Raw genomic sequence first — 27,362 nt, 5'->3', positions numbered from 1 at the left:
GCGTCCTCCCCTTCTCTTTGTTGGGCGTCGGGGGTTGGGCGCCATTTTGCGCGGCGGCTGAGTGGAGGCGCTGATTGGGTTTCGGGGACCGGTGGCGGAGCCAATCAGAGCGGGACCCGAACCGGGGGAGCAAGGCACGGTGAGTGCGAGCAGCCAATATGGAGCCCCCGAGCTCCGGCCCAAGAGCCGGGATTGGCGGGGCCGAGTGGCCAGTCAGGAGGCCGCGCGCGGGCTAGGGCTGGGCGAGCGGTGGGGCAGCGACTGGTTGTGGCCCGTTGGGCGCCCAAATGCTACGTTGAGGCGGGATGGGTGGCTGGCTGAGTGGCGCGAGGACGGGGAGTTGGGGAGGTCACCCTCACTGGGCAAAGGCGAGTGGGTTCGGTTTGTGCCCTTCCTCGCTTGGCATGGAGCCCCTGAGGCCGGTGGAGAAGCCTCTGGGATGCCCTTTGGTGAACTCCGCTGGGAGGAGGTGCGGCTACTGAGGAGGGGAGTGAGGGAAACGCGTGGGCCTGCAGGAAAGTTACTTTATGTAGGTGGATCTCCTGGAAAGGGTCAGTGAGCTCCGTTATCCTCCAGGCTGGCACGCTTGTGTCCAGTGTGGGACTCATCACTCTGCCTGTGGCTCCCACTCTGCAGTGAGGTCAGGTTTACTTAGACGCTCTAGAACAATCTTAAGGCCATGGGCCGAACAGCACAGGATTCAGCGTCCTGGGTGAACCTTGAATGTTCTGCCAAGTTCTTGCATTTGTAATAAAATAATCTTTTATGAGATTAGTGCTTCAGGGAATAGGGCTGTTCCTGGGCACTCACTCGTCTTGTAGATACAAAAAACAGCCATCTCCCCTTATGCATCATCTTGTATGCCAAATTGATTTGAAATCTGCCTCAGATGGACGTTAATGTTGATTGTGGACTAAGGTCTATGGACTAAATAAACACTTTTGGAATGGATGCTGCTGCATATCTTTGTAAGAGTAGGTTCTAGGCAGTTTTGCAAAACTAGTATAAATTGTTTATCAGCAGTGTGTGCCATAACTTGCAAAAATGGTCTTACAGGTTTTTTAAAAGGCATATCTTCTTTCATGATAGGATATAAATGCAGTAATTTTGTAATTCTATGTGCCCCTCAGAGGCCTTCCTAAAGCAAAAGTAGAGTTTTACACATTAAATATGATTTTAGTGGCTTAGAATATATTATAATGTGAAGAGTGATCATCTAATTGAACAAAACATGAAGTATTGTTTCATTTTTTATATTGGGTTAAATGATGCAGATACCTTCACCTGATGAATAATTGGACGTAAAATACTGACTGAAATAAGTAGAGTTCCATTATACATACAAGAAATACAATGTATTCTATGATTACGTCTTTGTGGTCCAGTTGGAAATTTTCCGATAGGGAGTGGGTTGTATTGTGTACCTTCTAAAATTTAAAATCAAACATAAAGTGCCTATGTCCATTCTTTGGTGTATAATTTTGAAATTCCAGTTGAAGTCTAAGAGAAAGATGAGAAATTTTAAATATAAACCAGTCTGACTTATGGTAGTGGGGTTGTTGTCAACCATCTGCTTCTATCAGGTGATAAGTTTGCATATTCTTCTGCTCACTGAACCATAAGAATGATGCCTAGGCAGTGATATGAAGTCTCATACTTGTGGCACCAGATTCCTCAGTCTTGATATCACAGATGAAAGGAAAGGGAAGGAAATGTAAATTAATTTACATTTGTATCTTACCTTGGTGCTTTCCCACACCCCTGAGTCAAGGTATATAGTAGTACTCAAAGGTAGTCAAGTTATTTTGGCCCCTGAGACACAAAATCCTACAAACCTCTCCCCTTTCCTGGCAATAAAAATACAATAATAATTAATAAAGCAATGAATGACTTGATGCTTTTCATGATACCTTAAAAGCCATTTGAGCCAGCTGCCTCAGGTTCTCCCTCTCCATGCGTGTCTGTGTCTTGAAAGGACTCTATTCTAAAGACACCTCTGTTGTAAAAGTGTGTGTGGATGGGTGTGGGGTGGGGAATGCAGATTCAAGGAAGGCAGCAGGAGTTGGAAGCACATGTGGGCAAAGAGATAGCTAGTTCAGAGGGATCAAATGCAACTGGGTTCTGTACCTTTATTTCACAAAGTCCAATTTTTCTCCATTTACAGGAAAAGGAACATTTCAAAATAGCTTTATATATAGAGGACTCTTGTCCTTGGATGCTGATAATGCTGCACTAAATGTTTGAATCTTTAAGGTGCCAAAAGACATGTGATTTTCAACACACGCAAAATGAGGCTGCTGCTATCCTGCTCTCATATTTATTCACCTTTCTGTAGCACAGTGGAAACATATACCAACGAGGACCACACACCCACCAGAATCTGCAAAAGGCAGGTGCATTTCAGAACAATGATGTCAGAACCATGATGCTCCAGACACTCTCCAGCCTGAGCAAGCTGGACACTCATACATTACCTTGCACCAGATTCAGATATTGCTGCTTATTCAAATCTTTTTTGCAAGCAAGCACATTATTATTTTCCCTCAAGGTAAAAGACTTGGGTAAGCTTACAGGAAGCTGATATGTGAGTAGCCAGGGCCTTTTTGTTTTTATTGTTGGGACCTTGCTGCCTCCAGTGGGCCAGAGTTCAAGTACATTCACCCAATATCAATTGCACTAGTCTTTGCAGAGTCAGGTAAATTCTAAGAAAGTTGGCTGATGGTGCTGTTAGGCAATATTGGACTCTGGACTTAATGAAAATAATTAGCAGACTTGAAAGGAAAGGTGGCAGTCTCCCCTATGGTATAAAACATGGGTGCCTTCATGCGGTACTTATTAATCTGTTAAGGGAGTGAGTCCTGAGGTTTCCAAGTAACTGCAAGCATACTAAGGTCATAGGAAAGGAGCAGGCTTCTTTCCCTAGATCTAGCGTTGCTCAAAAGATCTGGGATCCATTCCCAGTGGTGCCCTCTACTGTTAATGTGAGCCCTTGATGCTCACATCTTGCTTGTTCTGCATTCCTCTCTCTTTTTCCCTTAGTATCCTCTTCCAAAGTTATCAAGCAGCAATGGTCCTTTCTCCTTTTTTTAGGTGATACTAGAATACAGTTTGCCATACTTCAGTGCAAGGTTCTAGCCACCTACCAGCTTCCCATATTCTGCCTCTGGGCCCCAGGTAATGGGTAGCTAGCACTTTGTCTCTGCTGCCTCGCCACTCAAACCTGAAAGATTTTTAATTTGAAAGAGGTCATGAGTATAACAGTGATGCACAGAAGCATCTCACTGGAGAAAGCAGATATATAAATGATGTGTACATAATACACTCATTAGGTCAGTCCACACTTGGAGATCATGGCCTGAGGAAAACAGTGGTGTAGGCAGATTTCTATCAACTACTTGTACAGTTTGCCCTATTGACAATGGGACGCATAACTTCAGTTCTTCATTAATTCTGATCATTTTGGCTGCCTGTTGTCTCATTCTGTCAGACTGTGGTTTCTAAATAGTTTTGATGATTTATCTTCTCAGTGGTAAAAGATCTGATGAATTAAATGTTAAATTATTAATATAATTTTAAAATTGTAAAATTAGTACAACCTTAGAATGCATATTTAAGATTACTTGCTTATAAGTATGTGTGCGTGCGCATGACTGGCCAAATATTTCAGATACTTAATTGATCATAAATTTAATTTCTCTCTGATATTGAGCAGTCAAGCAAAACTTGATGTTCCTGTGAAAGTACAGGGATGTTAGCAAAATTCAGGTACCAATTTTGTTTGAGTTTATCTGAACTATATAGACTTTGAGAAAAATATTTAAACTTGTGAAGTATGGTAAAAATATTGTTGCCACTCTAAGAAGTGATAAGATCACTGGGCTGGATGACCTACCAGGGTAGGTTTATAAACAGTTCTAGGAATTTGCTTGTGCCAGGCTTAGCTATACTGTTCAGCTCTGTTCTGCAGAAGGGCTCACTTCCAAAATTGGTAGGATAATACTACCACCAAAACTGAACAAGGATACAAATACAGTCTTACAGATTGATAACATTGCTAAACAATATGTCAAATTGTTTATTTGGTTATAGCTCAGCAATTGAATAATCTTGTGGGGACATGAGTCCAGAAAAGATCAGACAGGTTTCATACTCAATATATCTGAGAAAAATTTAGAACAGTGCTGAATACCATATAATTTTGCAAAACTAAACAGATACCAGTATTCATTCATTCTTTAGAAACTTGAAAAGCCTTAAGTGGTCCTCTATTATATCATTGTCATCTAGACATAAATTTCTGCATACAGTTTTTTTACAAAGAGTTAAGCACAGTGATCGGCACAAATGAATTAGATTCATTTCCTATTACTCTGCTGAGAGGAACAAGAGAAGAGTGCCCTCTGTTGCCCATATTTGTGCAGCCTCTGTCAATTTCACTAAGCAATAATAGCAAAATTACTGGATTTTCATTGGACGGAGATGAAATTTACAGAAATGTAGGATTTTCCTATTAATGAGATTATGGCAATTCTAACAGACTTAAAACATATACATGAGTCCAGAATAACTTTTCAATGGTGCAACTTAAGCGGTATGAAAATATTATGGTCCTCAACATATTTAGTGACCTTTATGTTTGTTTCCTTCAGTGTTGAAAGGCAGTTACATTAATATAGCCTGTAAAACTTGGCGGGGTGGAGGGGAACTGAGTTGCTTTCGGAACATAATGCTCATTATTGCATGGCTTAGGACCACAGTACTTAACAGAATATTTCTTCTAGGAGGAAGTTGGAAAAAGTTGGAAGGAAGGATACAGAACTGGTATACTTATGTACCTGTGGCGTTACAATAAACATAATGACGCACTAATGTTAATCATTAATTGTTTTTCACCACCCAGAGAGCTTTGGCTATTGAGCTGTATCAAAATTAAATTATGTTGGCAAGTCAAAGAAATGTGTATGATAGATCAACAGCCATTCATTTATTACAACAGAATTCACTACTCTACCACCAAGTTCAGTACTCTTCCACCAAGGTACAGTCAGTTTTGCTATCACAACTTAGTAGTTCTGTTTCACACTGAGATAAATATATGCATTCGGTAACATGTGAATTCTTTCATATGATTTTCTAGGAATATTCACCTGACACTCAATTACAACTTTGAGAATGTCAGCCTTGCCTGATATTGCATTTGTATTTGGCATACATTCAGTTTTAATAATGAACATATGAAATGTAAATTGGAAAATATCTGCCCCAAATCACTTGTTACCATACAAGCAATAAGCCCATCTTGCTATTCCATGCAAAACATGGAATTCACTGAAGTGTGACTCCACATGCTATTACTGCATCATCAGAAGCCATCTGAAACTGTGTGTCCTACAAGAGCAAGAGGAACAGGCTGGCAACTAACTGGCCATATATGATCCTTTTGGTAGAAGGCAGCCCTGAGGGAAATTTGCTAGGTTGCATAAAAATGGAATAAACTAATTTGTGTACTAATTTATTTCTTTAGTCTTGCATATTATCCTGTGTGGTATGCTTTGAAACTGTAGCTCATTATCTCACTGTGGTGGAAGTCATAATTTCATTGATAGACACATCTATGCAATTCTTGCAAACCATATTTTACCCCTTCTCCCCGCAAAAAACCCTTTGTGCTAACTATTTTGTGAACTCCTGGTGTTGATGTGTTAATTTGAAATACTTCAGAGTACAGTCTGGTACTTGGTGTTTGACCATATCCGAATCTTAACATGCATGTAAAACTAGAGCTTACCAATGAGATTTATCCCAGCATAGTCCACTGTATTCCTGGTGACTTTATTTCAATTTGCAGGCTCTTGGGTTTTCTTGTGTCTGTTTCAGAACGGTCATGATTCTCCAAAACAAGTTGTAGGGAGTCATAGGAGGAGGAGGTGCAAAGTGTCATGGAGCTTTTATGAAGCTGACTTATAAGAAAAGTGGATTACAGACATTCCAACTAGCAGAGGCTCCCGTATGCCATATTGCATTGCTGTTTGTTTGCTTGTTTGAAGTTTTTATATGCCATCCCATCACTTAACACCTCGGGACGGCTTACATAAATATGTGTGGTTGGCAATGAATAAGAGAAAACAAGCAGAGAGGATCTGTATTTTTTTTCTTGATACCTGTGATTGCTCTGAAAGAGGGGTTATGGGAAGTTTTTGTATTCCTCAAGTCTTTTAAGTGTGAATACTCACAACAGACTGAACCTTACACATGTAAAGAGAACAAATCAATGCACTTTTTTGTTAAAAAGATAATGTTTCTTTAACAGTTGATCAATTATTTGTATTATTCCACGTTTCCAAAGTGTATTTATGTCTAAGGTTAGGGTACACTCCTATGGAGATGAGCATAAGCCTCCAAAGTAGGACACCATGTGGAACAGAGACTTATTGCTAGAGATCTGTTCTTGGCTCTCTTTGAAGAGGTAAGGAAAGAGATGGAGCACCTCGAGGACAACTCATACCCAGTTGGTCTCTTGTCCTCAGAGAGCAGTTGATGTGGTTCTTTTCACTCCAGCTACAATTGTAAGGGGAGCAGAGCTCTAATTCCTAGCTCTGGCTCAGATTATAGTCTTCAGCCTCAGTGCTGGGAATCCAAACTATTCTAGGGTCCCTCTGACAATCTTTAGGGGCCACAGGATAGTCCCTTTATTGAAAATTCCATAACAGTGGAATTTTACGAAGGAAAGCAGAACTTTGCATTTTCAGTTCTGCAAATTCAAATCTGTTCTCAATAATTGTTGAAAATAATATTGTCTCTTTTTCTCATTAGGTTTCCAGCTAAGGATTCGATAAAGGATTGGCACTAGAAAAACTATGGAACAGTATACAGCAAACAGCAATAGTTCAACAGAACAGATAGTTGTGCAGGCTGGACAAATTCAGCAACAGGTGTGGAAATGTATTTATTCATTAACTTTGATTTTTATATACCCCCCATTCCCACAGGCTCTGGGCAGTTTAGAAGAGATTAAAACTTGAGATAGCAAATGCAAGAGCCTTTAGTTTTTCTGCTTTAAAAGGTAGCAAGAATAAATACTTCCTTGTTAATTTTGATTTGATCAAGACCTTGCTTACATTGAAATATTTTCAGAAACTTCAGATCTGCTTACATGTATGAAGACCACATATCACAAGACATATTTGCAGAATATTCTGGGTTGTATCCAGTATTAGTACTACTTAGAGTAGACATAGTGAAATGAATGGGACTTCAGTTAAACTGATGTTAGACACAACATTTTGTCTTTCAAATGTGTACTTCTGTAGATAGTTTTCACCCATTTTTAGTAAATGGTGCTAGCCTTCAGCAATGTTAAGTTGACATGTAGTTGTAAATCTTTGGAAAAAGAAGTCTTTCAAATATTTATAACAAATTCTGTGTTTAGCTGACTTACATAGGCTAAGTGACATATCATCTCACAATAATCTTGGTAGTAGATAGTTGTTTTCACCCTTAATCCAAATAAAATTCTTATGCTGTATTAGTATGGATTGTTATAATGCTTTTGGCATTGTAGTAAAGACATTGTTAGAGTGAACCTGAAGCTCAGATTGACAGTATGGATTAATATAATTAAGGTAATAGGTGGCATCTTACTTGGCCCCTTTTTCCTATATTTACATGGTTTTTATTGGTACAGAGGCATAACATCACAATGTAAAAGCAGATTCAGATCAGTCCTTCAGGATTCTGAGACCTCCAATCTCTTACCTACTTATTTTGTGTTTCTCAAAAATTTAAGATGCATGAGAGTGGCGGCAGCACCATGTTCTTTCTTTAGCCTATGAGTTTTATGCAGACCAAAACACTAGAAGCTCATCACATTGGAACTGACCCAGATAGCTCCCCTTGTAGGGTCTGCCATCCTTCTCAGCAGTAAGGATGTTTCTTGTCTTGAGCTCTTCCTTTCCTCCTGCAAAATTTCAAGCTCTTCCTGTTCCTGTTCCCAGCAGCAGGGCGGTGTCACTGCTGTCCAGTTGCAGACTGAGGCTCAGGTGGCATCTGCCTCAGGCCAGCAAGTCCAGACCCTCCAGGTAGTGGTGATCTATCTGTCGTATTTGTGTAAGCACTGCATGAATCACCCCATCACCTCATGTCTGATGCTGTGTTTGCACTGGGGCTTGAAATAGGAACAGAAAAATAGTAGCAGTTTTACGCACTGTAACAGCTATGGCTTATGCTAATTGTAGATGGAAAAAAGTGACATTAACAAAAATGTTGGCACTCCAGTTAATGCATGCAGCACACCCAGTTCCGCAAAGCCTCCACTTTTAAAAATACGAAGAATGCATAAGACAAGGGAACGGGGAGGACGAGCTCTAGACTTGCAACGCTTTCTTACCGTTTCTCTTTGTTAAGAAGAATCTTAAGATTAAGATTAATCTTCTTATTAATCTTTGTTAATAAGAAGTATCTATTTTTAAAAGATACATATTTGAAGGGGGTGCTCTCCTCAAATTAGTTATTTGTAAAAGAATCTTAAAGAATTATAAAAAAAATCTTTATTGTGGTAAGGAGAATTAGATCTTTTTAAAAAAGGAAATCCATCGAGGAAGAAATATTTCAAACCCCGATTTCTGTTCTTGTGAAATTTTTAACGTTATTATGAACATCATCCCATTCGATAAGATATCTGAGGAGGACCAGAGGCATTTATCTGTGTGTGGGTGGGGGAGTGTTATAAAAACCAGAGTTAACCTCCATCCCTTCATATCACCAAAGGCTTTATTGTGATTTTCTTAGTTTGAGTTGGGCCATTTTGCTTGCAAAATTATTTGAATTAATAGAAAATAATTTGTGGTTCTGAGTTGCAAACTGATCAAATGGCTTGCTTTCCCTAGGCTAACTTTGGTGCTTACATTGTGCTTCTCTTCAGCATATTCTCTAAGCACTGTAAAAAAGTCTTCAGGAAGGAAGAGCTGGCTTTTGTTGAGTTCTTCAGTGGATGTATTTTGACAGATCTCATTCTGTCCGGCCTTTGAGTGCTCATTCATTTCCTAAATGAAATTTAACTCCAAATGAAAAGTGTCTAAATATTCATTAGAATATTTCTTGTGTTGGGTCCATAAAGTTCAGTGGTGTGTGCACTTCAAGAGCATTTCTGGGTGCCTTATAGCACTAGAGAAATATAAAACACAAACTTTATTTAGAACAAGGAAATTACACCATTTTGTATCTGGAAGAAAGAGGAGAGTATTTTATGTGCCATAGTCAGGTTTATACTTTGAAGGGTCTGTTTAGAACTATCAAAATAAAGAGTCTTGACTACCATGAAAGTTTCCTGGAAAACTCAGTGGTTTGTTAGTGGTTTTTGTTTTGTTTTGCATTAGTGCCCTGCTGTGTGCCATGTTACAAATAGCTATGCAAGTCAGGGCCAAAAGCATATTACCCACCTGTCTCATCCAGTTTAAATAGATTCCATCATTCCAGTAGTAGAGAATCTTTGGTTGGAAGGTACATATGGAGAAGTTTAAAGGTGGTACCTGGTTTTTACTGCTTTCCTGCATCACCTCCCAAGTCTGCCTTGTGCTGGCACTGATGTTCTGAGAAGTAGTGAAAGCAAGGTGATGACTTTTTTATCTTCTACCTGGCACCAGTGCATCAGCCACTTGATGGAGATTGTCGGGTGCTTTCTTCCAATACAGGCTTCCCCTTCCCAAAGGCAAGCGACATGCCAAAACATTTTTTCTGCTTTGTCTAATAAAGCTTTCCCTTTCCTTCTGCTGAGAAAAATTAAAAATGATGAAGATTGTAGGGCCAAAAGCAACAGTGAACTCTCACCTTAAAATTTCCTTGCAATACATTTGTTAAATTTTAAAAGTACCATGGAACTCACTGTAGTTTAACAAATTTGTAAGATATAAAACTAGATGTGACCTTTGACTTCCTTGCAAGATTTCAGGCCTCTGGATGTATGTGCTTGTTAATGATCTAACCATTGATGATGGGTTATTTCTTTCTCTTAGACTTGGCATTTTAGGATAACTTCTAATGCAAAAGCGCAATTGAGATACCGTGAAAAGCAAATTTTAAGTGTTCTGGAAGTTTGAGTCTGGCAATGCATGAAACAATTTCATTACTGCTGCATTTTAGCCCTTCTGTGCAGTGTCTGAACAAGTAATTCTTGATGTCTGATGCAGATGGCTTGTTAAACGTCTGTTTCATGGTATTTCTCTTTTTTCCTGTTCTTTAGGTCCAGGGTCAGCCACTGATGGTACAAGTAAGTGGAGGCCAGCTGATCACATCAACTGGTCAGCCAATCATGGTACAAGCTGTGCCTGGAGGTCAAGGTCAGACCATTATGCAAGTTCCAGTTTCCGGATCACAAGGACTTCAGCAGGTCAGTATGCCCAGTTCTTTTGATTATGATGTATACATCAGCAGTGGCCAACCCAATGCCCCAGGAAAGCTCTCAAACCAGGGCATAATAGGAAAAGCAGTCACCTGTTGTCCCCATCATCTGATAATCAGAAATATACTGTAACTGAATGCACAAGTTCTGTTTTCAGTCTTGTAAGCCGTCCTGTGGCTCTTTGCACAGGGCAGCATAGAAATGTTTAATTAAATTAAAATTATTATTTTTTTTTTTGCTAATAGCTGTTGGTAGATCAATCTATTTTTGGTGGTTTGGTTTAATCCCTTTTAAGAACTAGCTGTGCTATTGTCAGTGGATTTCGTGAGACAACGACATGTTGAAAAAATTGCTTCCTACATAAATATGCTGTGGAGTAGAATTGTTTTTGTGAATCAGACAATTCAATAAACTTGCTTTTTTTTAAATCAAAGGATAAATACATAGAAGTATCATAGCAGAGCCCTGTTTTTCACTGCAAGGGCCATGTGCCAGTGGCAGTTTGCAAAAGCACAGGGAGAATGGGAGGAGAAAATTATGTGGTTCCCCCCAGGAGCACCTTTACTTGGATGCTGTCAGCCCCACTACCATGTCTCTCTCCCTTCTCATCCTGTTGCCATTACCTACTCCGCTGATTCTCTGAGAGTGAGCAGTGAGGGAGCTGAACTCAGTATTCATTGTGGCATTGGATGGGAGAGTGGCTGGCACAGCTATTCAAAGAGTCAGCCGTTCTCCAATTCCTGGTTCTAAGGGGTCCTTCATTAAAGTCAGGCATGTGGGAGATCACCTGTGGGGCAGAGATACATTGTGTATTGTCTCATACTCTCAGTTGTGCAACATGGAGGGAGATAATTGCCTCTAGAGAATAGTTTTTCTATTAGACTCTCACTCAGTAATACTGTTCTATGTACAGGTTTTCTTACTTCTCACTGGCAAGGAGAGAACTCTTATAATATCTGGCTCTTTAGGATTTTTAAAAGAGGGTTCTGTCCCTGTGCTTTAACTGCAGGGCCCTGGTTCAGCCAAGGCACCTCACTTTAGATTTGAGGGTACCTGGGAAGAAACAGAGAAGATGATACCTACTTTGTTTATTGACTACTGTGATGAAATGGATGCAGAATATAAACAACTGGAAAGAAAGCTAACATTCCCCTTCTCTGTAGCTGTTCTCAGATTAGGCTGGGGGATGCTCTGTGGACTCCTAAAGTGGTCTGGGTGAGAGACATGACTGTTTCTTTCCCCAGGCTGAGAACCAAAGACAATGCCTCTTTTCATTGATTTTAAGAAATTCCTCTTTCTTTCACTGTTTCAGAGGCTCTAACCTCACTTTCTTGGGTGACAGGATGGGGCAAAGCTATTTTATTAAGGCAAACAGTCTCATTCTTACAGCAAAAACAACCCTTGTCTACAGAATGCTTGGGGAAGACAGCTATCAATAATGCTCCTCCTAACAAGCTGAAGGATGTTTCTCTTTGGTATGGTTATAAGAAGCTGTCCTGACTTTTGGAAAGGAAATAGGAAACTTCATTGCACTCCCTGCTGAACCTTAATAACAGTGCATTAACTCGTGGAATAGAGTAACACAGACAACTTTCCCTTTAGCATTGACTTGTCTTTGCCCTTATCATTGTCTAGAAATACATTTTGTCTCTGTTTTAAACAGGAATAAAAAGATCTTGCCTTATTGGCAGATTTTCTGGGCATAACTAATAACACCAAGATTAAATTTAAAGAGTTAGGATTTATTTTTCCCCACTCTTTGATTTCATCTTTTCACAGATTCAGTTGGTCCAGCCTGGTCAGATTCAGATCCAAGGTGGGCAAGCTGTGCAAGTTCAGGGTCAGCAGGGCCAGACACAGCAAATAATCATCCAGCAGCCACAGACTGCAGTTACTGCTGGCCAGACTCAGGTAATGCATGAATTGCAGGAGGGAATTTGCATGGGGCACCAAGGAACTAAAATGGGACAAAATACACAAGCAGGCTGATCTTGGCACAGCCAAATTACAGCACACAGTTAGAAGATCCAGTGGCATTACAATTTGATATTACAGGAAGATCAGTCCTTTTGTGGAAGCGGTAGGGAGCAGCCAAGGCAGAAGAAACATCTTTTGCAGTTCCCTTTGGGCTGCATCAGGGTGGAAGGGGGAGGTGCAGTGCAAAGGCTTCTCTCCTTATCTGACTATCCCCATGTTTGCTCTGTTTCTTCCTTTCTCTTCTACTTTCCCCTCTGGATTCTAAAAGGAGGGAAAGTAACTGTGCTAGCTCCAAGGCTGGTATAGTTATTCCTCTTTTTTGGTAGGGACAGGGGAGGCCTAGAAGTGCTTTGGATCGTAAGGATCTACAGCTTACCCTGCACATCCACAGAGCACCTCCTTTTATGTGGTCCCTTGAACGTTCTGGCATCAGGAGAGTATCAGTTGCAAACTTTCAGTAGTTTCATGATGGAGGCTTGTGAGACTGGGTCTTAGAGATTGAGGATCTGAAACAAAAAATGGCTTCCAGGATGTCCTTCTAAGACTGCAGTGTTCCAGCCCTGATGTTTGCTCTAACAGGATGCTTTTATTTGCAGACCCAACCACAAATTGCAGTCCAAGGGCAGCAGGTAGCCCAGACAGCAGAAGGCCAGACAATTGTTTATCAGCCTGTTAATGCTGATGGAACAATTCTTCAGCAAGGTATGACATTTACATGCGGAATTTTCTGAAATAACGATAATTTCTTGAAGAATGTGCCCTCTTTATTGCTTTTTTTTAGGCTTTAGGCATCAAGTTGTTGCTGTTAAAACTGATGGTCAATATTTTGCATCATGTTTTATTAGAATTGTAGATTAATGGTGCAGTGATACTATGTTGATGCTTCTTTTCCTGAATAGTAGCTGAATGTTATAGGATTCTAGCAGGAGACATAGACCCTTATGCAGTTGTGTCTATGAATATGTAGTATATATTCAAGTAGCCAACAGTTCAATCAGAGAAAGTCAAAAATCAATAGGATTCCCTGGGCTCTAAAGGAATTGTCTCAAAAATCTATAAATGTACCCTTGATATTGCTAATTATAACCTAAGATATTTAAAGATAGCCTAGGAGCATGATCTAGGGTATGAAATCAAGAATTAAAATTAGCAAAAAAAAAAATTGGTCTGCTCATCCATTCAAATCAATCTCAAAATCAGTACTAGAGAAATTTCAGTCAAAGTGAGCTATAGATGGTATTTAACTCCAGTGAAGCTTGCAAGAATCCCTAAAAGTAACTCTTCCTTATGTTGGGGGGAGGGGTGCAGAGCCTTAGGTACATACTTTTACCACTGGTAGACATGCAATAGGGAAGTGATTGAAAATGAAATTAATAAAATCACTGAATCTCTAGATCCATGTTATGCTTTACTTAATTTAACTACTGAATTCAATCAACATTGAGTATTTGCAAAAAGATCTGATTTCTTTTCCATGGTTGGCTACTATGTAAGTTTCTGTCCAAAACTGGATAGGTAATAGCATCCCTAATCTGAGTGACTAGTATGGGAAAGTGTAGAATTTGACTCTGTTAGAGAAACTGACCCAGCAATTTAGGTACCTAAAAGACCATCTTTTATAATGCCTATACACTGCCTTACCAGCAGACCACCTGACAAAAGTCCAGAATTTTGTGCTCATTTAGCCTTTTGGAAGAACATTTCTTTAACTTGACTGCACATTGATTTGCTCATATCCCTTCAAAAATCTCATTTAAAATCCCAGAACAACCCTAGGCATGTTTTAGGACAGAGTGAATAAAATTTGAAATGGGCCTCTTTGGTGGTGGTGGTGGTATTGATTTTATTTCAGTACTACCCAATGGCCAAAGCTCTGTGGGAGGTGTTTAACAAGCTATAAAATATAGACAACAGTAAAAGCACCATAAAAATTGCCATTCAAAATTTATAAACTAAATTTAAAACAAGTGTTAAAAAACTACAATAACATACATATGAAATCATTTATTGTGTTCCCTTCATTTTTATGTATCTCTGTCTGTCTGTCTTTCTTAAAGTTACAGTCCCTGTTACAGGGATGATCACCATCCCAGCAGCCAGTTTGGCTGGAGCACAGATAGTCCAGACTGGTGCCAACACCAACACAACCAGCAGTGGACAAGGGACAGTAACTGTGACGCTGCCTGTTGCTGGAAATGTAGTTAATTCTGGTGGGATGGTCATGGTAATGTACTGCATTTTTCTAATGCTCCATTCTACTCCTGAGATTAATCTGTCAAATAATCTTTTACTTATTCAGCTTGGCAGCCTTTTGCTTTTTCATAAATAATGGATCCGGGGGTGGGGGTGTCACCTGATTTAGGAAGTTAATTTGCTTTTCAGCTTCAGTTTTAGAATCTCATTAAATCTAATGTGTTAAATGTTTGAACTGCTGTTTTTATGCTAAATCTAGTTATGAGATTAAAGAAATATAAAACTACAATATTGGAGGTGGGGGTTAACCAGAAATGCTTTGATTCTGATTTCAGGGATCTGATTCTCTGTCATTCCACTTTCATGCCTGGCATTTATATTGCTTCCACTGAGAGATGCATTCATTTAATCAAAGTGTTTCCCTGCTTAAATATAGATGGTCCCAGGTGCTGGATCCGTGCCAGCTATCCAGAGGATACCTTTGCCTGGGGCTGAGATGCTTGAAGAGGAACCCTTATATGTGAATGCTAAACAGTACCACAGAATTCTGAAGAGGAGACAAGCAAGAGCTAAACTGGAAGCAGAAGGGAAAATTCCTAAAGAAAGAAGGGTGAGATTATAACTTTAATGTTCATGAGAGGCAGGAAGTGATTCATGTTTGTGATAGAAATGCAAAAAATTGCAATATATTTTACAATGGAACATCCCTCCTCAGCATGGCCCTCTTCAATATTATGTTATTATTTATTTGATTTATATCCCACTCTTTTCTTACAATGAATCCAAAGCAATTTCATAATCCTCCTCCTCCTCTCACTCTTATTCTCACAACCCTGTGAGATAGGTTGGGCTGAGTGTCTGCAAGTGGCCCAGAGTCACCCAGTTTGACTGCATGGCTGAGCGGGGACTAGAACCCAGTTCTCCTGAGTCTCAGCCCCACACTCCTAACCATTACACCACACTGGCTCTCAATGTGTTTGGGCTACAAATCCCATCAGTCACAACTAGTATGGTCAGTGATCACTTTTGATGAGAACTATAGTCCAAAAGATCTCGGGGACACTATTGTAGAGAAGGCTTTAATCGAAGTTCCTTTCAGTTAGCCATCTAGTTTTCTTCCACTTAGATCTAAAACCCCTCATTCTAGACTCAAAGAATATTACAGTTCCATGTGCAGCCACTGTACACTGTATCAGAAGGCTTCTTCCTTATCATACTAAAAGATGGAGTCCTAAGCTTCAGTTAGATGTAGAAATAAATTATTGATCTGGAAAGTGAACAAGCAGGTGGCCTGAAATTTTTAGTAGCAGAAGCAATATAACCTTAAACATGTGATGTACACTTTGAGTAGCAACGGGTTCAACTGGAGATAGTAAAGGATGATCTTAGCATAACTGACATTGACTGGATTCATGTGGCACAAGTGCCTCCACAGCCCCCCTCCCCGCAAGCCAGGGAGCTTGTATGGCTTAACTGCAATACAGGACATGGCTTGTTGTATGGATCAGTAGCCACCCCTAAGCTTGCCATGTCCTCTGAACACATATGACTTGACAAGCCCAGGGGTAGCCCAAACAACTACAGGGCTGTTTTGCAAGAAATTCTTCCTGCTTTAGCTGGCATCTCCTGCTGAAAGACCCCTGCTGAAAGGCCCATGCAGCACTTGGGGGTGGCTCTCAGAAGCTTTTTCCCTGCTGCACCCTGTCTCAACACATAAGATACTTGCAGGAGAATTAAGAGGGGGGGAGCGGGAGGCATGGTGCACTTTACCTGCAAGGTGCCCAGTTGTCTGTGAAGTGCCTTGCAGGAAGAGTGGCTCATAAGCAGCAGTCTGGTGTGCTGTGCCCTGTGAACCCACCCAACAGTTATGTTAAGAGAAAAGGTTAAATAAACCTGCAGTTAATCCTACTAGCCACTGTTGTAATGTAGAGGATGAGACAGTTATATCAGTATTCTACATACATTCGATAGGAAACCCACATATAAATATAAACAAGAATCCTGACATTTCTGGACATTTGAATCATGAGACTCAGTAGCAGTCCCAATGGTGTATTTGTCTTATTCATGAATCATTTGTTCTTGGTGAATGGGAGGAAGCTAGGAAGAAATATCTTATCTATTTGTCTTTTCTCCCTCGTACTCCCATTCCTCTCATCACAGCCCTCTTAGCTTAATAAATAATCTCCCAAAAATATCTTACATCTCCCTTCCCAACTCTTTGCAGAATCCCCTCTCCTACCCTCCCATTTTCACTCAATAAGACCAGGAAAGAAATGTTTCTTCACACCTCAACCTTAATCTCCTCTATCTTCTCTGCATGAAGATGATGCAGCAGGGGAGGAGGTCTGTGCAGGGCTGGCCCAGCTTTAGGCAGAATAATACAACTACATCAGTTGCAAATGTTGAAGGCAGTATGAATACAATATTAGGCAGAGGCTACGTCCCTCTTCTCCCCTGGTCAGTGTGGGGAACTCTGCAAAACTGCTGGAGATCATGGTTTTTGAATATCCATGTTCCCCTCATCTTGAAGCCTGGGAGAAGAGGGTGGCAACCATAAAAGAATGGTGCAGCCTGCCATGGAAAGCCCTGCCTCAAAATAGAACTGGACAGTTTTATTTCAGAACTAACCAAGGATGAGTTGTAATATGCCCCATAATAGCAGTGTTGAAGTCTACAACATTCTCTCCTGTAAAAATGTTAGTTTTTAGAGGGGGTGTGGTCACCTGAGGTATCCACAACTGGATAAGGAATGTCCAATGTCACTGGGATGGACAAAGACCAGGTGCATTCTTGTTTTCAGTCTTTAATCCTGAGCCAGCAAAACATAGTTGTGACAAGGGCTGGTGAAATCAATGGAACATTTTAATCACAACTATAGCACTGCTGCTGTCAAGGAAATTTTATGTGGATTGAACCCTTTGAGCCTGGCTGTTTTCTGCATGGTATATTGGAAAGGGCTTCTTATTCAGATCGGGTGGGTTGAGCAATTCCAAGATTTTTTTTCCATTCCTGTGTATCCTATGCTCCTATCCTATGCTCTTGTCAGGCTTTTTGCAATTATTGCTTGCCCTGCCTCTGGTATGGAGCATTTTGCACCTTCTCTCTGGTTGTGATGGGGTTTTCTAGCATTGAGGGATCCCTATCTTTCTTACAACTCTGTGATCTGGTATGCAGAAATATCTGCACGAATCCCGGCATCGACATGCTATGGCAAGAAAGCGAGGAGAAGGTGGGCGGTTTTTTTCACCAAAGGAAAAGGATAGCCCTGATATGCAGGTAAGTAAAATATACCTTAATATTTTGTTTTGGTTTTAGCTGATGTTTAGATGCATATACTCTCAGTTCTTTATTTAAAATCAGCTGAAAGTAATTACAACCCCCTTTCTCACTTTGTCCAGCTGTGCTGATAACAGTCCCAGGTATAAGGATGATGAGCTGATGAGATTTGCATTTTTAGTAATGATTTAGGCTGCAAGACATTATTGCTATGCAGAATAACTTTGAGCTTAGGCAATGGTGCCCTCAGGCACTTTATTTGGCACATCTCAATGCGCTCTTCTACTCCCCTTAAAAAAAAAAGTATATATTTTCTTAATTTTCTTACCAGCAGCTGAAATTGTTGTGAAATAGTTTTCTGTTTGTGCTGAGCCTTAGGTGTTCGGAGCTGTTTAGTGTGCCTGGGGCTCAGATTCCACCTCTGGCTTGTACCTCAAGACTTCTGGGCAAGTTATTTCTCCTTTGTCACACTGCTTATGGTAGTCGTTTGGTGGCAGTGTCCAGCACAGTTTCTCAGATTTCCACATTCACCCACAACCCCAAGAAGTTACTTACCCCTGAAATAAACCAGTATTGATCATTACATTCCTAAGCAGAGTAATTATTTCCTTTAGGCCTTGCAGTCCTTTATGGAGTGAGTTGTACTAAAACATTTCAGTACTATCAGTAATATCTCCAAAACACTTTCCTTGTATGCCTGATGTGTTAGCATAGTGATGGGCAATTTCCAGGGGTTTTGGGCCCAGTTTCCACCCATGGCAGGGCCATATCCCCTCTCCTTGCCACCTGAATTGGCATGCTTCCAAATGTTTGCCAGATTTGGGGATGTGCCAGCAAAAAGCCACACTTTCTACTTAAAACCAGAGAAAAGGAAATCCCTGCCTTCCTTTAATTACATATTGCACAAAAACACATACTTCTGTGCATTTTGTGACTGGGACTGCAAAAACATTCATGTGGCCTCCATGCTGCCCACGCATGTTTTGTCATTTCAGCTTATATTCTTTCTGTTTTTTATCTCTTTTATGCCAACCAATGCTCCACACACAATAACCTTTTTGTAATTGACAGAACAGAGTCAAATGCCTCCCTTCACTATAGCCTTGCTTTTCAGCTGGGTCCACTGGCAAAGCACTCACTTTAGCTCTGCCCCTGTTTCACAATTCAGTAGCTGCCCTATGTGCTGGGCTCTAAACAATGAACCATTCCCTGTCTTGTTCAGTCGTGATGAGAGGGGTAAGTGCATTGCAGGCAGTTGAGCGAGAGAACTGCAGTAAGCCTTCGCTTGCGGGCAATGCCCCAAAGAGGATTTGGTGGCATCGAACTGCTAAACTACTTTGGGCAGGGAACCACCTGTCTTCCAGCAGCTGATCACCTCTGGCCTACACTGAAGTTAAAATCACTGTATCCTACAGTTATTTACAAATGTTTAGAAATGCACTGGTTCCAGCTGAAAAGTAGGCTAGTCACTAGCAGGATTGGTATGATTGATACATTCCAAAATGGGAAGTGCAGCATAAAAACCTCACTAGGGTATCCTTTCTTTGATGTACATTTTCTTCCACATTTGCTTTAATGCTACAGCAGCAAAAACAGTCAGATGTCTCTCTGAAAGAGCAGACTGCTGCTGTTTGTTGCCATGATGAAGAGACTGCAGTTTACAATATTTTCCCCCCCTCTGTGCAGGATCCCGGCCAGGCAAATGAAGAAGCAATGACACAGATGATTAGAGTATCCTAACAACCAGCCAAAGAACAAAGCAACTGGACAAATACCTTGTCTGTCTCTGCAACTGTTCCCTATCCTACCTATCAAACAAACTTCTAAATTGGAAATTTGCCATATGCACAGCCTGTTCTCTTTTCCAGAACAAATACTACACTCTCACGGAGTGGTTTGTTTTAGGATTTTAACTGCAGTGGACTCAGCAAATGGAAATTCATATGGACTTTGGTTATCTACTCACCTAGTTCTGACCAGGGAGCCGGAAAGCCTGACCAGCAGGCCTTTAACATCTGTGACAATAACAGTGGCCCAGCTTAAAACTGGCACTGCCTCAGCAATAACTGGCATATTGAAACATCCCTTGGAAGCCATGGCTCCTGAACCACCCAGGAGTGCTACTTCGTTGGAGCAGCCACTGCTGATGTGGGTTTGTTTGCTCAGTGAAGCCTTCTTGGTTTCTGCTGAACCTCACAGCCTCAGAATGTGTGTACTCCCGACAGCACAACTTTCCACTGCAAAAGCATCTTCTCTAATTAAAACTGTGAAAAGATGTTGGTGGTTTTTCTTCAGGTCTCTGCTCTGTATAAATCATCACCTAGTTTTCAAGACAAAATTAACCAGTTTTTGCAAAAGTATCGGAAAAGTTATTTTACCCAAGAGTGGTGAATTTGCGTTCCAAGCAGTAGAAGGGAGATAGCATAATGACCTTGAGAAGCTCAAGAGAGGGGATAATAGGTGGATGTTAGTACAAGAAAACATTATCACTGAAGCCCTGCTCTGGCTCACTAACTTGATCTTCCTGCAGGCTGGTAAATATCTGGGATTATTCCAGATAAGCATTGATAGAGTTGTTTCTCCAAGATCAGAGGATTAGCCATGGTGCTGTGAGCATTGTCAGGATGGGACACCCATGTACTTGCTGGAATCATTGTATCCTGCTGTAACTCAGACTGTTTTGCTTATGAAAATTGATACAGGCAGCTCTTTGAAGCTTTTATATATAATGATCTTTGTGAATTTGGCACTTGACACTTCTGTAGCTGTCATTTTCTGTTGCAGACAACTGTTGTTTTCTCCTCTCATGACTGCCCCAGATGTGTTTTGGCTGCTTAGTGATAAATCTTTATGAAAAGGGGCAGACCAAAGCTTGCTTTTTGCAGCCTTATTTGACAATTCAGAAATTAGCATTAGATCTGATTTTATTCTGGCAAGCACTGCCTTGTTGCCACTTTCATCTCATGACTGCTCATTTAGGTACTGCCACAAGGCCCAGCTAGTGTTATGCTCTGCTTTTGTATGTTCACAGGCTTATGTTTAAGCCTTCATTGCTTAACCAAGATTGAGAGTCGTGGAAGACTGGAGCAGGCACATTACTGCATGATGAGAGGTGAACTACCCAATGAAAGAAGTAGCAATTCAGCAGTGTTGTATAGGGAAAACATTGGGATGTTATCCATGCATTTTTTACAGGAGTCTTTTGGCTTTGGAAGAGGTGCCATTGTTAGCAGAAGCTCTCTTTAGTGGGGGAAAAAGCAGTATGCTTCACTTGATCTTGCAGTGATTTAGAGAAGATAACCTTCGCACAACTTCTATTTCATAAAATGTGAGAAATTAGAGTGTGTGTGATTGATTTGTCTTAGGAAATGAAAAGTTCTGAGAACAACTGATTGAACAATGATGTCAATCCTGAAATAAGTTGGAGAAAAACATAACATGAGACTGTAATGCACAGTGTGGTTACCTAAAATTCCAGTGTTCCAATTTAAGCTATTGGAAGCAAATAAGGGTTATATATTGTTTAATTCTGTATTGACTACTTGTGTCATTTTTAAGCCTGCATGTAGGTTGTATGTTTCTAGATGTTTTGGGTTTGTTTTTAAAAACTCTGATAGCCTTTTGTGTTCATACCTCTGTATTTTCAGCATCCTGGGTGCCTTTGATTACCACTGTGGTATTTGTCAGCTGGCTGCTTCAGCGTTATCTTGCATTTCTCTCCTCTGACTTTTGACAATAAATATCCAAGGTAGGGCTTAGGTGATGTATTAGTGATGGAACAATGAATGCTTTGCGGAGATAGTTGTTTCTCAGCATTGTTGTAAATATAAAAGGCATTGGTACGTCCCAAGATATTAATAGGTATGGTGAGGGTAAATATTGTATAGACCAGGTTAAAGAAGTTTCTCCATGAGTTCCCCCAGTTCACTTGTCAGCTTGATCATTGCAAACTGGGATGCTAAGGGATCTAAGTTTCTCTTTTTTCTTTGTGTGTGTAAAAACCCTAACAAGTCGCTTGCAACTTTAAAAGATCTAGCCATTGATACATTTTCCCACATCTAAAAAACAAAACCAAAATTGGTCTTTGTGATAACTATATGTAGATGATGGAGACACCTGTTTCTTTTTTGGTCTTTAAAGAATTCCTATAGTTAGTTTTTTGTGTCCCCCCTCCATAATGGTGTAAAATGCCTTGATAGCATCTATTATACCATGGCTTAGTCTTCATGTGTATAGGTCAAACTTACTTCAAAATATTTGTTAATACTGGGAGTCTCAAACTGCAACATGTTGCAAAATGTTCTGTTCTTGGGTAAAAAATTAAAGCAGAAGTAATGCCAAAATGCAAATTCTTGATTAGAAGTAAAAAGTCAGACCATTAAATGTTAATTAGGCATAGACTTAAGGATAAGGATGTACTGAGTTTAAGGAAAGTGTAAATTCTTCTGTTTACCTATAAGGCACTGGAACATTGAGCCCATTTAAAGCAGTTTGATACTTACGGGGTGAAGTAGCAATTCCCAAGTAGCGCTCAACTTTTTCAGATCTTTTGCATGTAAAATATCAATTTCTTGGGTTGTGAATGGGAATGAGGGGCATTGATATTTGTGTATTGTAAGGCAAAGTTTGTATATAGTTCAAAAGTTTATAATTTTTTATGCTGCATTTTGAAGTGTATTTTGTCTTTAATAGATACAACTGTAAGTACTGTGTACACTATCCAGCCAATAAAACGTTTATAAAATATGTTGTTGACCTCTAGGCTGATCACACTCATGCTTCATTTGAAACTGCAAGGATGTTCAGCAGTTCCAAATAAGTGTGGAAAGGGGCTAATACTACACTTGCTGACAAACATGCTCAAAACCATGTAATGAAGGGTGATGCATATGAGACTTGTGTTAACCTGAGTGTCCCTTGAATGGTGCTGCCTACTTTACCTGTAGGGGTGAATTACCTCTGCATTTTACAAGATTACACACGCTCTGTTGGTTTTTAAAATAATGTTCCAAATAAGCAACTACTTTGGTTGTAAATATCAGTCAGTTTGAGCAGTGTTGATTTTTCTATTATAGGCTTGGGGCAGTAACTAATAAAAATCTGAATTTGAATTCTGTATTAAGCATGTTCTCTAGAATGTAGGTGTCCTTAATTTCTACCAGGTGTGATGAAAATGTTGTTTTTAGCCAAGCTGGGTTTCAGCCAAGTTGCATGAGCAGTTGATTGCATGGTGAAGCTCTTTCTAGGCTGAGCTACTACAGGTTGCACTCTTTTTACATTTTTGTATTTTTGAAATATTTATGGTATCTTATGAGCTGTTGTAAATCACCCAGAGAGCTTCAGCTATTGAGCAGAATAGAAATGACATGAATGTGATGTGATGCATGCCTGATTGTTCTCAGAGTTCAAAGAATAAATCTCTTGCACATAGAAAATTAGCATGTTAGGGGGTAATTCTAGTTTTCTGTGAGCATGGAGATTTGGGATATAGAGAGAACATCATTCAGGCACAGAATCCTTGCAGTCTGGTGTGGTACATTCCAGGAAGATGTGTTGCATGGTTCTCAAGACATTAAGTGTCAACTTGTGATACAGGAGTGATTCAGACCCTGTAGCTTTATTGTTCATTTTCTGAACTGGTAGCATCTGTTTTGATACTAGAGAGAAAGTGCAATTAATCTTTCCCTCTCAATGCTTTTAAAACATACATATCAAAACTTCTTGTTGCCCATGCTTGTTTTATATATTGTATTTTATAGGGACCTAATAAATGCACTTATCTTTAATCATGTTCTTTACTACTGAAAACTCACAACTGTTGCCTGATATATGGGTATGTGTTGGTTTTATACAAGCATGACAAGATCTTGTTCAGGTGGTTTTTCATCTCACATACCATAAAATACAGCTTAAAAATAGGGCAGAAGTCCATGAGCTGGCTCAAGTCGTATCAAAGTTGGGGACAGCAGAGATAGTAGGGTTTGGGTCAGCTCCAGGTTAAAGCTAGGACAAACGAGGTTTCTTTGCATGGCTGGGTGCCTGGAAATACACTCAGTTGGGCAGAAAGATGAACAGTGAACAACAACTTGAGTGCAGCTTTGAATGCATGTTGTCCGAATGTGTAAGAAATGGAAATTGTTTACTTACCAGTGAATGTGCTTCATGAGTGAAAGCCTGCTCCTAGGGAAAAGGCCCCACCCCCAGGACTGGCACAGCAGGCTTTGATCCGAACTTCCCAGAGGAGGTGGGGCTCTCCTAAAAGCTCCAGCTGATTCTTCCAGCAGCCGAATCTGTTAGGTCTCTAACCAATGATCATCCAGTTCCTTGTGAGGCAGTTCGTATTTGGAGGAGGAGAAACACACTGCCTGGTCTGACTAATCACCCTGATGGTGGGCCTAGCCGTAGAGCAGAAATTCACCAGTAAGTGAAGAATTATTTTTTTTATAATTTTTTTATTAAAATTTTAAACCAACACTAAAAACATCAAACATCACATACATCAGATTTACTGGGTCAACCTCCTACTACATATTTTTAACATTCTAAAGTCAAATTCAAATCAATTTATAATAATTTAAAAACATCTCTAAGTTTACGCCAAGTCCCGTTTCTCCAGCCAATTATAGAAAAAATCCCAAGTTCGATAGAAGTTAGTATCCTCTTTCTCCTTCAGTGATAAAGTCAATCTATCCATTTCTGTGCAGTCCAAGATCTTTCTTACAATCAATCCATCAGTGGGCAGCTCCTCACTTTTCCAATATTGAGCAAATGCAATCCTCGCCGCTGTAATTAGGGGCAGCATCAGATACATTTCCTGTCTGTTAATGTCTTCTGGTATGATGCCTAACAAGAAAACTTCGGGTTTAAAAGCAAAGGGTTTTTGTAATATTTCCTCCATTCATCTATGTATTTTAATCCAATATTTTTTGCCTTATCACAAGTCCACCACATAGGATAAAAAGTACCCACTTTATGTTTACATTTCCAACATCTGTTTGACATTTGGAAACATCTTAGCTAATCGACTTGGTGACAAATACCATCTATACATCATTTTATATAAATTTTCTTTATACAAAGTTGCTAATGTTACCTTAATGTTTCTTTCCCATAGTTTTTGTCACTTTTCTAGTTCAACATTAAATCCAAAGTTTTGTGCCCATGTTATTATAGTTTCCTTAACCTGTTCCCCTTCCATTTTCCTGTCAAGTAAAAAATCCTACAGTCTCTTGATAATTTTCTCATTTGTTTTAAGCATCACTTGATCAAACTGTTAGGTCTTTGTAGAACCCCCATGCTTTACAGTCTTTAGCATATCTCGATTGCACCTGCACAAGAATTTCTGTTTATCTCCTAAGCACAGAAGGCCAGAAGATATGAAACAGCAGTGCATCTGCAGCAGATCAACAGATCCCTCTAGCCAATCCTGACAGGATTAGAAGGGCACCCTCCGCAGAGGATATACAGACGCACTCATGGTGCATGATGAAAGTCTGCACTGATAGACTAAGTGACTGCTTGTGTATCTTTTCTTTGGCCCTCCCATGAAAAGCTGCAGAGGTGACCAAGCACCTCATGGAGTGGGCCAGGATACCAGTAGGTACTGCCATGTTCCTGGATGTGTAGGTCAGCATGATGCATGCATGCACCTACTCAGCCAATAAGGCCATGGACAGTTTCTTCCCTTGGGAAAAGGTCCTGAAGGAAATAGAGAGTTGTATTTCCTGTGTGGTCTGGTCCCGCCTAGATAGAATTTAACCATGTTCCTGGAATCCAGGGTGTGACGTTCTGTGGGGTGTGGAGAGCTACAAGCGGAGGGAAACGATTTTTTTTGCTGGATCTGAAAAGAGTATCTTGTCTTTATGAAAGGTCCTGTCAGAAAAGATGACCACTAAGGCTGAAATTCTTCTAGCAGAGGTAAGGGCTACTAAGGATAAGACCTTGAGAATGGTTGCCACCTGGTGAGGAGCCTCAAGACTAGGGACAACAAATCAACACGACTACTCTAAGGAACCTCTTGACATGTGGATGGGTGTACCAGGTACCTCCCAGGATGGAACCTAAAGCTCAGAACTATCTCCTGGGGCATTGACCTTAATACTGGCTGCTAGACCGTTGTGATAAAAACTAAAATGTCTGGGTTGTAGCTAGGGTTTTTCTACCTGAGGTCTGGGAACAGAATGTTGACCATGTGCAAATGTATATTCTGTTTGTGAGACCTGTCCTGGAAGCCAGGAGAGCGGAGATAAAGTCACTGCTCAGTCTCCATGTTTCAAGAAACCTGGGTCCTGGAACCTGATGTGGCTCCTGTTGAGAAGGCCCTGCCAAGCCAGAAAGACAGCTGGATTGGTGACTGCCACATAGATTTGCCCCTGTACTGCCTTGTGCATGCTGTCTGCATAGGTAAGAATTATACCTGCAAGTCAGAGTTCAGAATAATTTCAGTTGGGGGTTAGGAAAACCTGAGTTCCTGTTCATTTCAAGGGTATGGGAAATAACCTTATTTAAGCAGGAAATGGACTCATTTAGGCAGAAAAGATAGTCAATAACAGCCATTGTAGTGTCAGGTGATCCAGATTCATTCAGCATGGCCCCAACTGGGTGACTTTGGGCCAGTCACAGACTATCAGCCCAACCTACCTCACAGGGTTGCTGTTGAGGGGATAAGATTGGAAGCCGCAGGGGGAGAATGATGTAAGCCAGTTCTTTTTTTAGAAAAGAAAAAAGTGGGATATAAATCTAAGAAGGAAAAGAACAGCTCAACTGCTGACCTAGTGCATCTAAACGTATAGAAAGTGTACCTGGGTGTTAGGGTTAAAATCAGGATTAGGAAAACCTGTATGCCAAGGGGCATAGAATAGGCTTAATTGGGCAGTTCATAAGAATAGCCTTTCTGCACACTGTCTGTATAGAGAATGTACCTCAGTTTTAGAGTTAAATGTCAAATCAAGATTAGGAAAACCTGGTTGCTTTGCATGATCAGGGACCTAGAACCTGATTGCTCAAGCAAAGTGAGTAGTCTGCCAGAATGCCCCTGCCTTTGGCTGTGTTTTCTGAATGTGCAGGGATCATACCTGGGTGTCAGCACTGGGGTTACATTTTGGATTAGGAGAACTTGGCTCCCTGTGCACATCCAGAGCCTGGAAATAGACAAAATAGCAAAGCAGGCAATATGAATATCCTGAGCACTGCCTTTCTGCATGTTGTCCAAAGGTATAGGGAGCATATGTGGGTGTTAGCATTGGGATTAGGCTTCAGGCTAGGGTCACAAGAATCTGGGTTCGTGTGCATCTCCAGGGACCTGCAGCTAACCTAGACTGGGCAAACCAAGTGAGCATCAACAAGAGGGTACAAATGCTGTCAGTATGCCTGTTTTCCGAATGGGGAATGTACCAGGTTATTTCAGTTGGCATTTTGCTTCATTTATGGGTTAGAGTTGTATATGTAAATAAGACAGCTGCAGAAACTATTCTGGTCTTGAACCACACAATAGCCTACCATGGCTAGTTGCCCATCA

General features: G+C 40.5%; 1 protein-coding gene across 7 annotated transcripts; it reads left to right on the top strand.

Moving 5' to 3' along the window:
* Positions 1–3: 3 nt before the first annotated feature.
* On the top strand, positions 4–23,631 carry NFYA (nuclear transcription factor Y subunit alpha). Of its 7 annotated transcripts, none has more exons than XM_044444142.1 (10): positions 4–139; positions 6,814–6,932; positions 7,998–8,078; positions 10,238–10,384; positions 12,176–12,307; positions 12,970–13,075; positions 14,431–14,597; positions 15,003–15,176; positions 17,744–17,845; positions 19,532–23,631. In XM_044444142.1, the coding sequence occupies exons 2-10, from the start codon at positions 6,858–6,860 to the stop codon at positions 19,583–19,585; spliced, it is 1,038 nt and encodes a 345-aa protein (XP_044300077.1). In that variant the 5' UTR covers positions 4–139; positions 6,814–6,857; the 3' UTR covers positions 19,586–23,631. The 7 variants fall into 7 exon arrangements, with proteins under 7 accessions (XP_044300077.1, XP_044300060.1, XP_044300070.1 ...); XM_044444125.1 differs by having other exon boundaries at positions 7,998–8,081; XM_044444135.1 differs by having other exon boundaries at positions 7,995–8,078.
* Positions 23,632–27,362: the final 3,731 nt, after the last annotated feature.

Source organism: Varanus komodoensis, unplaced genomic scaffold (genome assembly GCF_004798865.1).
Source record: "Varanus komodoensis strain SLA01 unplaced genomic scaffold, ASM479886v1 scaffold1, whole genome shotgun sequence".
NCBI classification, from domain to species: Eukaryota; Metazoa; Chordata; class Lepidosauria; order Squamata; family Varanidae; genus Varanus; species Varanus komodoensis.
The sequence above is the reverse complement of the archived record's forward strand: the minus strand, read 5'-3'. Positions and strand labels throughout refer to the sequence as shown.